General features: G+C 39.6%; 1 protein-coding gene across 1 annotated transcript; it reads right to left on the bottom strand.

The window, feature by feature from the left end:
* Positions 1-454: 454 nt before the first annotated feature.
* tgfbr2l (transforming growth factor beta receptor-like) lies at positions 455-14,378 on the bottom strand. The gene is made up of 8 exons (XM_079169782.1): positions 14,247-14,378; positions 7,305-7,458; positions 4,551-4,762; positions 3,371-4,128; positions 2,546-2,683; positions 2,303-2,444; positions 1,993-2,120; positions 455-1,915 (listed from the first exon to the last, which is right to left on the bottom strand). The coding sequence occupies exons 1-8, from the start codon at positions 14,299-14,301 to the stop codon at positions 1,592-1,594; spliced, it is 1,911 nt and encodes a 636-aa protein (XP_079025908.1). The 5' UTR covers positions 14,302-14,378; the 3' UTR covers positions 455-1,591.
* Between the last annotated feature and the right edge of the window lie 2,730 nt (positions 14,379-17,108).

Genomic DNA, 17,108 nt, shown 5'->3' with positions numbered 1-17,108 from the left:
CAGGCAGTAAATAAAGTCATGAAAATGAGCTCCACCTTTATCACATTAATGCATCAATAATAATACAATCATAAATATTATTTTGCATTATTAGTACTTTTACTTTCCGTACTTTAAGTTTATTTAGATTCTAATACTTTTGTACTTTTACTTAAAATGTGATTCTAAATGCAGTACTTTTACCTGTAACAACGTACTTCTACATTGTAGTATTAGTACTTTTACTGAAGTAGAAGTTGAGAAAACATAATTGTTTTGTAATTCTACTTAAATCTCTTAATTATTCTGATCTGATGTTTTCATCTCTTCACTTTTTATTCACTGAATCTGACATGAAAAAATACTTTAACATTTATAAAATGTCCAGCATTTTTGCGTAAAATTATTAATAATAATAATATATAATAATAATACTAAAGCACTTAGAGACAGAATCAATCATCATAAATTAATGACATAAACACTTTATTACAAAACAAACAACATAGTGTAGAGATGCTGTGGTTCTTTCCTTTAGTGGTTTTCTGTATTTATTTACTCTCTTCAGTGTTCATATTAATAATATTTATAATAATACGTACATGGGGAGATTTATTTATATAATGTGTGTTCTTGGAAAGAACTCTCTCATGTTTATTCATACGAGTAGATAATAGAGAAGATAATCACAGTATTAAAGAATATAATAACAACACAACGGAGACCAGCTCCTACAACATGAAACACGTTCATACAACTAAACAGTTTGTATCTCTGCCAGCAGAACTGTGACTGAAGTCCTTAGAGGTGACATCGCCTGTTGATCACCTGTTAGCATGATCCATCCTGTTCCTATTACCTGTTAGCATTAGCCTTCCTGTTCCCATCACCTGTTGATCACCTGTTAGCATGATCCTTCCTGTTCCTATTACCTGTTAGCATTAGCCTTCCTGTTCCTATTACCTGTTAGCATTAGCCTTCCTGTTCCCATCACCCGTTGATCACTTGTTAGCATTAGCCTTCCTATTCCTAATACCTGTTAGCATTAGCCTTCCTGTTCCTATCACCTGTTAGCATTAGCCTTCCTGTTCCTATTACCTGTTAGCATGATCCTTCCTGTTCCTATTACCTGTTAGCATTAGCCTTCCTGTTCCTATTACCTGTTAGCATTAGCCTTCCTGTTCCCATCACCTTTTAGCATTAGCCTTCCCGTTCCTATTACCTGTTAGCATTAGCCTTCCTGTTCCTATTACCTGTTAGCATTAGCCTTCCTGTTCCTATTACCTGTTAGCATTAACCTTCCTGTTCCTATTACCTGTTAGCATTAACCTTCCTGTTCCTATTACCTGTTAGCATTAACCTTCCTGTTCCTATTACCTGTTAGCATTAGCCTTCCCGTTCCTATTACCTGTTAGCATTAGCCTTCCTGTTCCCATCACCTGTTAGCATTAGCCTTCCTATTGTTGATTAAGGACATTTTTAGCCACTATCAGTCTCTTCACTATCAGCTGCTGCAGTTACAGTAACAGCTGGTGTTAAAACAACAGATCACAGTGTAAACGCAGCCAGCAGCAGGAGGACGGAGGGCTCATAGCGTGGGAAGGTCCAGCGCTCACACCGCAGAGCTAGTGTGAAGCAGGGAATCATGGGAAACCTCCGAGCCACCTGTCTTTGAGTCTGGCAGGGGAGTCTGGAGGGGGGGAGGGGAGGAAGACTGAGAGGGGCTCAGTTGGTTATTATCTGGTGTCTCTGAGTCCTTTTCTCTGTCTCCGTCTTCCTCTCTGTCTTCGTCTCGCCTCGGTTCCTCTTCTTCCTCCTCCTCCTCCTGTTCCTGCTGCAGTACATTGAAGCGCTCCACCACGCAGTGAGCCGTCAGTCGGGCCTCAGGGTCGTGATCCCAGCACTCAGTGACGGTGGAGCAGAAGACCCCCATCCCCTGGAGGACAGAGGACGGCAAGTCAGACAGCAGGACATCACAAACAAACATTGTTCTTTCAGAGACTGAACTCTGACCTGGTGCTGCGTCCACGCTGACGGGATGTCCGGCCGTCCTCGGTCCCTCAGCACCAGGTCTCTCATGCTGTCCACACAAGGCTGCTCACACACCTGAGAGCCAAACGCCGGCTCGTAGCTCTTCACTTCTGCACCGACACACACAGATACTCACACATTACGGTCACAGGATGTGTTTCAACATTCAAAGATAACCTGCTCAGGTACTCTGAACAGGTAGAGAACAGAGTACTCTGAACAGGTAGAGAACAGAGTACTCTGAACAGGTAGAGACCAGAGTACCTGAACAGGTAGAGACCAGAGTACCTACCTCCGATGGCATGGCAGCGGGAGGCCATCTCCCAGTGGACCAGAGCCATGGAGTAAACATCCATCTGTTTAAAGGCCTCAAGGTCCTCCAGGTTCACTCTGGACTCAAGTACCTCAGGAGCCATGTAGCGAGCTGTTCCCACCTGGATGATATCGGAAAGTCCATTCAAATGACGACCAAAGCATCAGAGTTCTGCTTCATGACGTATTCAACCACTGCTTAACAACTAAACTTGTAGTTTACCTGTCCACTGTTGGCGTAGTCATCGACGGTGAGGGAGAGGTCCAGTCTCAAGGCTAGACCAAAGTCACACAGGGCGCATTCCTTCCTGCTCTTTACCACAATGTTACTGCTCTTCAGGTCCCGATGGGCCACCGGCACCTACAGCAACACAAACAAAACAGCAGCCCAGCAGCAACTTCTTCATGTCTGCTTCATGTTTTAAAGCTGCATTCTCTCTAGTGTCCACCAGGGGGCGACTCCTCTGGTTGTATAGAAGTCTATGAGAAAATGACTCTACTTCTCTCTTGATTTATTACCTCAGTAAACATTGTAAACATGAGTTTATGGTCTCAATCTCTAGTTTCAAGTCTTCTTCAATACAGCATGATGTTCATTTAGTAAATGATGGTCCATTTAGAGTCACACAGACCATAAAGCAGGGGATGCTTTAGGGGCGGGGCTACACAGTGATTGACAGGTCTCTACCAGAGACGTATACGGCGTCTCTACGTCACTCCTCCTCAGTCCACATATGGTCACTTCCTGTTCACTGGTTGCAAAAAAATGCAAGATGGCGATCCCCTTGAGGCTTTTAAACATCATTCCACAAACCAATGAGAGACGTCAGGACGACTACGTCCACTTCTTATAAACAGTCTGTGGCAGCAGGTTTGCACACTTTCTTTTTTTGGCCTGAATTCCACCTCTCGAGCAACTTAAAGGCTGATATACCTTGTTGGTAAATGATGTTGCAACTAGCAAATATGTCACAAAGACGTGGGCAGATCTATATTTATGTTAGTTTAGTTTAGTTAACGTGGAGAGATCATATGGAAGGTAACTCACCTTTGGTATCCCACTGGGTGTCGTGTCGCTATGCAAATGAGCTAACCCTCTGGCAATGCTGGCAGCCATGGCGACAAGCTCCTCCCAGCTCAGTGTGTTCGCTGTGAGGAAGTCCTGCAGGTTCCCGAGGCTGTGATAGGCCAAAACCAGCCAGTACTTCCTGAGGGCGTGGCCGGGCAGGCCCCTCCCTTCGGCGGCGAGGAATCGAACCACGTTGTCGTGCTCCAGCTTGGGGTCGGAGAAGATGGAGCACTCGTTTCTCCACGAGGCGTACTCCACCGCTGGAAACACCTTCACCGCCACCGTTTTGTAGCTGTTAACTCCGCCCTTCTCGCCCTGCAGCAGGCACGCCCTCCACACTTCAGCAAAGCGCCCCTTCCCCACCAGCACCTCCAGCTTGATCGGCAGCGGTTCATTCAGCCGGCAATGCCAGTCCGTCATGTCACTGATGATGTCATCGTCAAGAGACAGCACCTTGCCATTAGACTCCGCCCTCTCGGCTCCAGGACCAATCAAACCACCTCCTCCCACGCCCGCTCCCCTCTCTCCCAGACCCCCACAGTGCAGGTCGAACGCCTGGTAGCGCTCTGGGCTGTGTTTGGTGGGCCAGGCCGGGCGAGCAGGAGGACCCGGTTTGTCTGGACGGTGAGTCCGGTAGAAGTAGAAGGCTGCCGTGGCAACTATGGCAACCAGGATAGGAGGCACCAAACTAACCACGACCACCGGGATCACGTCTTTACTCTGCAGCTTAGAGAACCCTGCAGGAGCAGAGAGGAAACCATATCTACATGAAAAATATACTCATCCTTCTATCCATCCATCCATCCATCCATCCATCCTGTTATCCATCCATCCTTCTATCCTTCATCCCCCCATCCATCCATCCCTCCATCCCTTCATCCCTCCATTCTGTTATCCATCCATCCTTCTATCCTTCATCCCCCCATCCATCCATCCCTCCATCCCTCCATCCTGTTATCTATCCATCCTTCTATCCTTCATCCCCCCATCCATCCATCCATCCATCCCTTCATCCTGTTATCCATCCATCCTTCTATCCTTCATCCCCCCATCCATCCATCCCTCCCTCTTCCCTCCCTCATCCATCCTCCCTCCCTCCCTCTTCCCTCCCTCCCTCCCTCCCTCCGTCCGTCATCCATCCATCCCTCCCTGTGTTCACCGTTGGCTCCCTTGTCAAAGATGAGTTTGTCGTTACACTCTTGCTCTCCGTCACATCCACAGACCATCATGTCTCCGTCGTCCGCCGGCTGTGGGACCATGTGACACTGTGTGGAGGTGAAGTTGAGCAGCAGGCCGGGGTCCACGCCCTCTAGAGGCAGGGTGGGGTTATGACACATGGTGTGCACCGTCATGGTGTCGTTGTTCTTCCTCCTGAGGGAGACCGGGAACACGCATCAGTGTGTTTCCTCCAAACCTAACTGTGTCTAATATGCATTGATGTAAATAATGGTTTTGGGTTGAGAGCAGTGCAGCGGAAAGAAGAACTGATACGACTGTAAGTTGTATTTTTGTGAGTGAACTGTCTGAGAAGAGAGAATACACACAAAGACAACATGATCTCAAGAAGAAATAAAATACAGAGGAGCACCACAAGACACATTATATTGAGACTTTAGATCGAAATAATACAAAATGTTTCACAGATTTCATAAAGTAAAATATAATATACCATCTGTGTTCTTCAAGTGACTAAATCAATCTTCATCGTTTGATGAAGTAATTCTGCATCTAACCAGCAACGACCACGACATCCGCTTCATCCACGTATTCATTGTGTTCATGTGCACTTTATGAACACGTGGACGTCTTGTTTGAAGCACACGAGTCTCTCAGGTTCACGTTGATCTGACAGCGTTGTGTAAAAGTGACGAGTCAGACGTGAAACCAGCGAGGTCAACGAGTCCTGATCAACGACTGATATGTGAGCAGCTCTTTGACCTGAATACAGCAGCGTTTTCTTCTTCTCTTATCTCTGCTTTCCTGCAGCTATATCTGGGAGGGCCGGCCGGCTGACGTGAACAGGAAATGAGAGGGGTGCAGCGAGGGGGATCCCGGCCAAGCTATCCAAACAAAAGCACGACTCAGCAGAAACTCTTTCCAGCGGTGTCGAAAGTGAAGGCGGAGTGTGAACGGGCCGACATGCTCGCTCTCACACACACAACTTCACAAATCACATTTAAAACGACATCCTGCATGTTGGGCCTGCTTTTCTTTCTCAGGGAGTCGAGAGAAACAACTTCAGCATGTTTCATAATGCTGATCAACAACATGTTGAAGCAGCTCAGCTGGACTCTGCTGGACTCTGCTGGCTCATTGATATTCCAGCATATTTATGGCACACTAAAGGCTTCAGGACATTTTATTTTTCACTCTTTATGAAACAGAACAGATTGAAACACTAACTGATCAGCTGAGTAATGAGATCATACTACAGTAAAGCAGAGTGATGCACGTTGTGCTGCACACGAGGTTAAAGCTGATCTCTGTCTTTGTTCACTTTGTCTGAGCTCCGTTCATTAAAGGAACACTCTGATATTTTAGGAAATACACTCATTGCTGTAGTCAGGTGATACTCATAGAGATATGAAGCACCCAGCAGCTGGTTAGCTTAGCTTAGCATAAAGGCTGGAAACAGAGGGAAATAGCTAGCTTGATAAAATCCACCGACCAGCAAATAAAGCAGTTTTGTAGCGTTTTGGTTTGGTGTTTCAAAGTGTAACTATTGTTCTACCTTTTTATTGATTAGCTTATTTTAGTGTGTCAATAGATCAAAGTGACCAAAAGGAAAACTACCATAAAATAACTAAAGACTATAAAATACATAACAATATACAATACATAACAATATACAACACGTATCCTAGTGTAGTGTATACTTACTACCTAGTGAGGTGAAGTAGTGGAAGATTAAATGCAGGTAAACTGTGAAGTTGTAAAAATGAAACTAAAAAGGTTGAATCAGCATTAAAGACAACGAACAGAAGGATGTAGAATTAGTAAAAACACAAAACACAACGACTGGATTACAACGAAACAAAAGAGTTCATGAACGCTATAAGTACGTCTGCACACTTCGGCTCTGTGATTCGTGCACAACAGTAAACAAGAGTAAACAAGAGTAACAGTAAACAACAGTAAACAAGAGTAAACAACAGTAAACAAGAGTAACAGTAAACAACAGTAACAGTAAACAACAGTAAACAATAGTAAACAACAGTAACAGTAAACAACAGTAAACGATAGTTAACAACAGTAACAGTAAACAACAGTAAACGATAGTGAACAACAGTAACAGTAAACAACAGTAAACGATAGTTAACAACAGTAACAGTAAACAACAGTAAACGATAGTTAACAACAGTAACAGTAAACAACAGTAAACAAGAGTAAACAACAGTAAACAAGAGTAACAGTAAACAACAGTAAACAATAGTAACAGTAAACAACAGTAACAGTAAACAATAGTAAACAACAGTAACAGTAAACAACAGTAAACAATAGTTAACAACAGTAACAGTAAACAACAGTAAATGATAGTTAACAACAGTAACAGTAAACAACAGTAAACGATAGTTAACAACAGTAAACAAGAGTAACAGTAAACAACAGTAAACAATAGTAACAGTAAACAACAGTAACAGTAAACAACAGTAAACGATAGTTAACAACAGTAACAGTAAACAATAGTTAACAACAGTAAACGATAGTTAACAACAGTAACAGTAAACAACAGTAAACGATAGTTAACAGTAACAGTAAACAACAGTAACAGTAAAAAACAGTAAACGATAGTTAACAACAGTAACAGTAAACAACAGTAAACGATAGTTAACAACAGTAACAGTAAACAACAGTAAACGATAGTTAACAACAGTAACAGTAAACACATCATTAAAGAATACGAGTCACTCACCAGACGGCGATGCAGATCTCCTCGGTGACGGTGCAGAAGGACGACAGGCTGCAGTTACTGAAGCAAACGTTGTCTCTGCACACCGGACCGGTCGCCTCACACCACTTACACAGGTTGTACCTCAGGTGGCTGAAACCCTGAACACCTGGAGGACCTGCAGGTCAAAGAGAGACCAGAACCAGTCTATATCAGTGGTGGGCCGTCAGGGCCTGCAAAGCCTTCTCTGCTGGCCTAAACAGAATCTCAAAGTTAGAGCTATTTTATAATTGAATCATTTTTCTTAAATACACTACATGTATTATAATTTATAAAAATATTGTTCCCATTATCTTATGTTCTCATTGCACAGCTACTGTGCTCCTCAGCTGCTCTGCTTCAGTGCAGCTTGTTTTAAGTAGAGCTTTTATCCAATCAGAGTTCACCTCTGTGTCTCTAGGTAGAAGAGAGGCCCCAGGCCTGCAGACTCACCAGTGAATCCATGTGCAGGTTAAGTGAATTGGGACGATGTTGTTGATTGTCATAGTGTTCAACCAATCAGATCTTTAGTTTGACATGTTGGGCGTATTCTTTGACGTGTCAGAGCTGCTAGCTGGCCTACAGCTACGTCAGCATTACGTGCAGCTCAGTTTGCAGCAGCAGCTCTGCAGTGAGGTGCAGCGTGTGCTGTGATTGGTCGGTGGGAGAGCACGTGACTATTGTGAAACAAAACTTAAGCATATTTTTATCAATTATGATCCATGTAGTGTATTTTAGAAAAATTATTAAATTATAAAATAGCTATAACTTTGTGATATAACCATAGAAGTGAAGTACTTAAGTACAAATGAGGTACTTTACATGAGTATTTCCGTTATATGCTACTTTATACATCTACTCTATATGTAAAAGGTAAATATTGTACTTTCTACTGACAGCTTTAGTTACTTTTTGAATAAATAAATAATATATATGTATATATGTACATATAAATAAGATAAGTAAGATATTCTTTATCTTTACATAGATGATAGATTTTAGATGAGATATTACTGATCTGAACAGCGTATAAAGAACCTTAAATACATTTATTTTATATGAATAATAATTTTACCAAACCTCCCAGTGCATATTGACACATACACATATACATAAATATGTGTGTATACATGTACATGTATCTATATTAGCCCCAATAACTTCTGGAGAAACTTCCAGAGGAATCTGCAGCTCACAGAATACTTTCTACTGAACACAAAGAAAACACTTTTCACTGTGTGTAGTTGTGTATCTACACAATTACACTACTGTGTGTGTGTGATGCTCTGCCACATCATAACAACAGCAGTGATCAGACCCAGATGACACAGAGATGCCAGTTAAAACAAAACAACACACACACACACACACAGTGGATATCTACACAAACATGGACTCACACAAACTCCACCACACTGCTTTATAATTACATATACTGTGTACACACATACAGGATTGTACTGTACACGCACACTTCATTACCGTAACTCTCTCTCGCTCTCTCTCTCACACACACACACACACACACACACACACACACACAGCTGAAGTTATTCCAGATGTTTCTTCCAAACAGAGTTGAAGACAAAGAAATAAAAGAAAAGTGAGACAGCTCGACAAGCAAAAAGCTCACTTTAATTAGAATCATCAGAGTGCGTGTGTGAGTGAGTGAGTGTGTGTGTGTTGTTGTGTGTGTGTGTGTTTGTGTGTGAGAGAGAGAGAGTAAAAGACAAGAGTCTCTGCATGTGTGTAACAGTGTATGTTTGTGTGTGAAGCTGACAGCGAGTGTGTGTTTAGATGTGTGTGTGTGTGTGTGTGTGTGTGTGTGCCTCCAGGAATAAATTGAAGCCAGAAGTGAGCTGCGTTCAGGGCCAAGTTAGCATCCAACGCTCCGCCCTCAAAGGCTCATGGGAAATATCTCAGCACTCCACTCTGCCCAGAGGACAGGCCCTCCCTATCACACACACACACACACACACACACACACACACCTACACACACATACACACATATACACACACATATACACACACACACACATACACACATATACACATTTAGGTAAATCTTCCTCTCAGACTCTCCTGAAGCTACAGTCATCAGCGTGTTAGCCTGTTAGCTTAGCATAAAGACTGGAAACAAAGGGAAACTGATAGCCTGACTCTGTCCAAAGGTACTAAAATCAATCTGTCTGCACCTCTAAAGATTAACATGTTATATCGGTTGGGTTTAATGTGTAGAAAAGATTTTATTTAGCAAAATGATAATTTCACTGAGACGACATCTTAACAAAAACATGATATACTACATCTATACTAACAAAAACACGATATACTACATCTATACTAACAAAAACACGATATACTACATCTATACTAACAAAAACATGAAATACTACATCTATACTAACAAAAACATGAAATACTACATCTATACTAACAAAAACATGAAATACTACATCTATACTAACAAAAACATGAAATACTACATCTATACTAACAAAAACATGAAATACTACATCTATACTAACAAAAACATGATATACTACATCTATACTAACAAAAACATGAAATACTACATCTATACTAACAAAAACATGATATACTACATCTATACTAACAAAAACATGAAATACTACATCTAAACTAACAAAAACACGATATACTACATCTATACTAACAAAAACATGATATACTACATCTATACTAACAAAAACATGAAATACTACATCTATACTAACAAAAACATGAAATACTACATCTATATTAACAAAAACATGAAATACTACATCTATACTAACAAAAACACGATATACTACATCTATACTAACAAAAACATGAAATACTACATCTATACTAACAAAAACATGATATACTACATCTATACTAACAAAAACACGATATACTACATCTATACTAACAAAAACATGAAATACTACATCTATACTAACAAAAACACGATATACTACATCTATACTAACAAAAACATGAAATACTACATCTATACTAACAAAAACATGATATACTACATCTATACTAATAAAAACATGAAATACTACATCTAAACCAACAAAAACATGAAATACTACATCTATACTAATAAAAACATGAAATACTACATCTAAACTAACAAAAACACGATATACTACATCTATACTAACAAAAACATGATATACTACATCTATACTAACAAAACACGATATACTACATCTATACTAACAAAAACACGATATATTACATCTATACTAACAAAAACATGAAATACTACATCTATACTAACAAAAACATGAAATACTACATCTATACTAACAAAAACATGAAATACTACATCTATACTAACAAAAAATGAAATACTACATCTATACTAATAAAAACATGAAATACTACATCTATACTAACAAAAACATGAAATACTACATCTATACTAACCAAAACACGATATACTACATCTATACTAATAAAAACATGATATACTACATCTATACTAACAAAAACATGAAATACTACATCTATACTAATAAAAACATGATATACTACATCTATACTAATAAAAACATGAAATACTACATCTATACTAACAAAAACATGAAATACTACATATATACTAATAAAAACATGAAATACTACATCTATACTAACAAAAACATGAAATACTACATCTATACTAACAAAAACAGTCAATAATAACATCACTTCTCCACTTAAACCCGAGCACCCCCTTTTTTGGGGGGTGTGGAGAAAGTTTAGCATATACCGTCGGAAAGATGTACTTATCATGAACGAATATAATGATGTTGCACATCAGATTCAACAGCAGAACCTGGGCTACAAGAATATGTAAGCCGATTTTACATGATCCAATTACAACTCAAACAACAACTGAATGAATTACCAAATATCAAAATCCATATAGCGCCACCTAGTCAACCCACTTACCACATTTCTGGCTCTACCGCTGTGGTACTTTATGCAATACGCACACACGATATCTCAAAAGAAAGCAGACACTCCAGAGATTCTGGAGATATACATCAAATCCAGCTACATCAAAGTATCAATGACATATGAGCCAAAGAACACCAACAACAGAAATCGCTTCATCAAACGAGAGTTGTAAAATGTCTCTTTCCTTTGCTCTTTTTCATCGATATGTTTATTTTCCCGGTAATTCCAGACAGAAATACGTTAGACCTACGTCCTGTGTTACACTAAAATCATTACTGGTGTTTCTTTGTTGCTGTGAGTCAAAGCAGGAAGTGTTATAATCGCCTTGCGTCAAAAAAAGCATGTCTCACAGGACGGCGCCCTGCTGATTCTGATTGGCTAGCAGTGCTGTCAATCTCATGTTGGTCGGTATAGCTAAATTCTATTGGCTCTAACGCTTCAAATGAGGTGTCAATCACTGAAATTGACCAATGGGTTGCTGAGATAGAGCCCCGTGTACTCACAGGGGGCTGACATCGAGAAGAACTCCAGTACGCAGAGACACAGAGAGGACTCAGAGAGGATTCTGGCCTTCAAAATAAAGCACAAACTGCTGTATTTGGATGTATTGAACACCATTAGTGATATAGAAGTGAAATATATAGTTTGAGAAAATTCAAATGACACACATGGTGCCTAAATGATCATTTTGGAGCCCTCGTCTGACCCCTCTGTACTAAAACCTCTCTAATTTTGTTCTGCTTCACTTTATCAAAGTCAAACTTTGCAGAGAGGCTGTTCACATATTGTGCTATGATTTGGGAGAGGTTTAGACCTGCAGCTGCATCATTCCAAAGAGATAATCATCCTGAAAGTACTTTTGTTTTAGGTGAACCTGAAACTTTTCAATTTGAGCTGTGTCCCATCTTCATTTACTCTTAACCAGTAACATATATACTGATATTTACACATCTGAACACATCTCACAAGTGTTCCCTTTATTATAACACCAACATTATTCAAATAGACCTTGTGGTTGCAGAGATAGACTCTTTTTAGTATGGGTATGACATTTTTGAGCAGAGGCCTAAAAAATAGGTCAATTTTGAACAGGTTAAAACTTTAAACATGAAAATAACGGGACTGTTAAAGGAGACAGAACAGATATTAATATATCAATCAGCACGACATCCTCAGATGAGTTCATGTGTGTGCGTGTGTGTGTGTGTGTGTGTGTGTGTGTGTGTGTGTGTGTGTGTGTGAGGAGTCATCAGGCCATCACCACGTCACCTCACTTTCCTCATTAGCACAAATACAACACACTTTATTTCAGTGCCAGTCCGTCTCTTCTCCAGTGTCTTAAGACAGCGCCAAGAAGTCAGTGTGTGTGTGTGTGTGTGTGTGTGTGTGTGTGTGTATATATGTGTGTGTCTATTCATGAGGTTTCTAACATACACTCGCTCTTTGTTAGATGTGAGATAATAAGTTTCTTTTTAATGTCACGCTGTGTTTCTCTCTGTTCATTCATGTCTCTTCATTTTAAATCACAGCTAAATAACAGACATTTTGAATAATATACAGTATATATATATGTATATATATATATATATACATATATATACATATACTGGGAGGTAAATGCTAACATATCTAATAGATAACGTTAGCATGCTAATATTAGCTTACTATCAGTAAAAACAGAGTCTAGCTGATTGAATGTCTTTAATTCTGCAGGTGTTTGGTCATAAACCAAAGGACACATTGATGATGATGATGATGATGGCGATCGATGAGAAGTGAGAGGGTCAATAAAGTTATTTGGTTTATCCTCAGAGGAAAATCAATGTTTCTGGAGTGTCTTAAGGCTGCATTCTCTCTAGTGTCCACCAGGGGGCGACTCCTCTGGTTGTATAGAAGTCTATGAGAAAATGACTCTACTTCTCTCTTGATTTATTACCTCAGTAAACATTGTAAACATGAGTTTATGGTCTCAATCTCTAGTTTCAAGTCTTCTTCAATACAGCATGATGTTCATTTAGTAAATGATGGTCCATTTAGAGTCACACAGACCATAAAGCAGGGGATGCTTTAGGGGCGGGGCTACACAGTGATTGACAGGTCTCTACAGAGCGTTTGTCAGGTCTGAGAGTTGTTCGTGTTTTTGTCTTCATCAAAGTTAATTGTAACATTTTGGTCGCCTAAAAAAGTCTTCTTCAGCGTTTGGTTGTACTTAGCTCCTCCCTCTCGTGTCTCTTCTGGTTCTAAAAACCAAGACGTGACGACTAAAAAACTGCTGCTACTACTGCTACCTTTACATGAAGCTGATAATATTTGTGTACTTTTACTTCAGATACTTTAACTATGTGAAGAAGATAATACTTGCGTACTTCTACTACTGATAATTACATATAGATGATAATACTTATGTACTTTAACTACTGATACTTTAACTATGTGCAGCTTATAATACTTGTGTACTTTTTCTGCTGAAACTTAGACTTCACATAGTGGATGTTACTTGTATACTTTATACTTTTTACTTTATACTTGTATAATCATACTTTATACTTGTACTTTGTTTTTGTGGGACTTCACTTCTTAATACTTGTTAGTAGAACACATCACACTGAAGTACTTGTACTTTGTTGTCCTGGTACTAGAACACATCATACTTGTGTACTTGTACTTTGGTGTCCTGATACGTTACTTGTTAAAACTTGTTAGTAGAACACATCATACTTGTGTACTTGTACTTTGTTGTCCTGGTACTTTACTTCTTAATACTTGTTAGTAGAACACTTCATACTTGTGTACTTGTACTTTGTTGTCCTGGTACTAGAACACATAATACTTGTGTACTTGTACTTTGTTGTCCTGGTATTAGAACACATAATACTTGTGTACTTGTACTTTGTTGTACTGGTAGTAGAACACATCATCCATCTCCTCCACAAACAGCTCCGAGGATCAGAGGGAGAAAAGCACGACAACAGGCAGCTCTTACCGGCCGTCAGGAGGACGAGGATCCCGGTCCAAAACGTCCAGCGCCGAGTCATCATCTGCGGGGAAAGTGATCCGCACAAACAGCGGAGGCTCTCGGTCCGTCGGTCGGTCCTCGGTCCCGGTATCAGCGGAGACTCTCTCATGTATGTGGACACACAGAGTCCAGATGTTTTTCATCCAGATGTGGGTTAGCCCCGCCCCCCGCTGCTGCCTCTGTGTTTCCACTGGTCGTGTCTCCATGTGTTCCTATGATGGCTGTATGAAGTACTTCAGTACAAGTACTAATACAACGATGGAAACATATACTACAAGTAAAAGTCCTGCATGCAAAGAAATGTTAACAAGAGTTTCCACAATAAAATAAATACTGCTAAGTAATATCTTAAAGTACATTAAATGATAAGTACTAGAAGCAAACTGTACTCAAAGTATCACATGTAAAAGTACTCATTGTGCACAACGGCTCCGTTCAAAGTGTCACGTTTATTTTATAGGTATATGTATTATTTTTATAATTATTTTTCACATTATTATTAATCATTTATTCATTCCTGGTTCATTACCATCTTTACAACATTCTAAAATAATATAAGTATCTGTATTAACTGTTATACTTTCATCTTTAACATTGTGTATTTTATAAACTGATCACAAGTTTGACTTATTAAATATGAATCTTCTCAACTGTGAGACACTTAAACTGAGACGGAGACGACTAACGAGATTATTACAGATCACACACACTCCTCTCCTATATATACACATATATATATATATATACACACATATATATATATATGTGTATATATATATATATATGTGTATATATATATATATATATATGTATATATATATATATGTATATATATATATATGTGTATATATATATACATATATATATATATGTATATATATATCAGTGGTGGGTCGTCAGGGCCAGCAAGGCGTTCTCTGCTGGCTTAAACAGAATAACAAAGTTAAAGCTATTTTATAATTTTTCTTAAATACACTACATGTATCATAATGTATAAATGCAGCTTGTTTTAAGTAGAGCTTTTATCCAATCAGAGTTCACCTCTGTGTCTCTAGGTAGAAGAGAGGCCCCAGGCCTGCAGACTCACCAGTGAATCCATGTGCAGGTTAAGTGAATGGGGACGATGTTGTTGATCGTCATAGTGTTCAACCAATCAGATCTTTAGTTTGACATGTTGGGCGTATTCTTTGACGTGTCAGAGCAGCCTGCTGGCCTACAGCTACGTCAGCATTAACACACAGCTCAGTGTCCAGCAGCAGCTCTGCAGTGAGGTGCAGCGTGAGCTGTGATTGGTCAGTGGGCGAGCACGTGACTATTGTGAAACAAAACTTAAGCAGAGGCTCAGTCGGAGTAGAAAGAGTTCAAATTGAAAGATATGGAAGAAATTATGACTTTTTTTGCATTTTGCTTGGTGTAGATCAGTGATTCTCATCTGGTGGGTCGCAGGCCTTTGCCTGAAAGAAGAAAAAAAAAAATCTGTTGCTTTTATTTTGAAGGGGATTTTTCATGCAGCGGAGTGCTGTCTATTCACACTAGGAAGCGCAGAGTTATTGTTTGTTAAGCTAGTTTAGCGTAGCCTCTCAGAAGTGCGGGGCCTCAGCTGTCTTTTGTTTTGGTTCTTTCTGTTCCGGGTTCAGAGGTCACAGTCCGGTGTCTCCTACGTGAGCGCCGTCCACCGAAAACATTATATTTCCCACAATTTCAGCTTCTGCATTTTCCAAATGCTCTAGTATTATTCAAACGTATAGTTTGGTTCGTAAGCCTCGTACTGAACGGTTTAATATGAATACGTGTGTTATTAAACTCCTAGAAACAAATCCTAACCGTAGCTGTGGCGCCATCATGAGGTTATTAGGAGGTGTTTCAGCTGCAGCACGGCTCTGAAGGCGCAGGTATGAACTGCACGGCCTCCACTGCTGCATAAATACATAGAACTAGCACCCCGCTGCCACAGAGTCCCGGTTCAGAACACCGTAAAGGCATATACACGCAAGAAGCAGTGTTATGAAAATATCAATATTTTATTGGTGCGAATATAACTATGTGACCGCTGGTTTAGCGGCAGGAGTTCACAGACCGTGTGCCAAGAGGCATCACGAACAACTCAAAGCTAAAGAAAAGACACCAAAGACCAAGACAGCGTCCAACGACTGTTCAGCAACACAGCCCATGTGTATATATACATATAAATATATATATAGATATACTGTATATATACTGTATATATATACTGTATGTATACTGTATATATAGATATATACTGTATATATATATATGAAGTCTGGAGGTCAGTTTGATGCTCTGCTGCACCCTCGTGGCCGCAACGTGTAACTTCAGTCAAAAAACTCTGTTTCAGTTTCACTGGTGAGAAAATAAACAAAACATTTAAGTTTAATATTTATTTTTGACTTTTTATAAAAACTCTTCTTCTAAATGTAAAGTCAGCAAAACAATGATTCAGTTCCTCAAACTTTTGTTCCTACAATTTAAATATGTTTAATAATATGTTTTAGTTCCGGGGGGGATACTCTTCAAAATAATAGCACTGAATGAGCTTTAATTGTGTTGAAATGAAGTTTTAAATACTTTAATACAGAGAACAGAGCTCACAGATGTATCACTCCGCCTCCTTTATTTATCCATCTTTAAATGAAATGGAGAAAAACAAACCATAATACTTAAAAGGCATTGAACATAAATATTTTGATGCATTAAAGTATTACTTCTTTTTGAGGTCGTGGTGGTGCTTTTATTCTGAAAGAATTGCGCCGGAAGTACTGTGGTTGTTTCTCCTTGGTGGAAGAACTGAAACAAAGTAACAAATGTTTG

Source organism: Pholis gunnellus (genome assembly GCF_910591455.1).
Source record: "Pholis gunnellus genome assembly, chromosome: 12".
NCBI lineage: Eukaryota > Metazoa > Chordata > Actinopteri > Perciformes > Pholidae > Pholis > Pholis gunnellus.
Note: the sequence above shows the minus strand (reverse complement) of the source record. Positions and strands in the feature narration are given on the sequence as shown.

Excerpts from the sequence above, each read along its gene's own strand:
- tgfbr2l (XM_079169782.1), bottom strand. The coding sequence starts at position 14,301 with ATGATGACTCGGCGCTGGACGTTTTGGACCGGGATCCTCGTCCTCCTG. Across the intron at positions 2,445-2,545 it reads ACTACGCCAACAGTGGACAG|GTGGGAACAGCTCGCTACAT; the intron begins GTAAACTACAAG and ends GATATCATCCAG. Across the intron at positions 1,916-1,992 it reads CAGCGTGGACGCAGCACCAG|GGGATGGGGGTCTTCTGCTC; the intron begins GTCAGAGTTCAG and ends TCTGTCCTCCAG.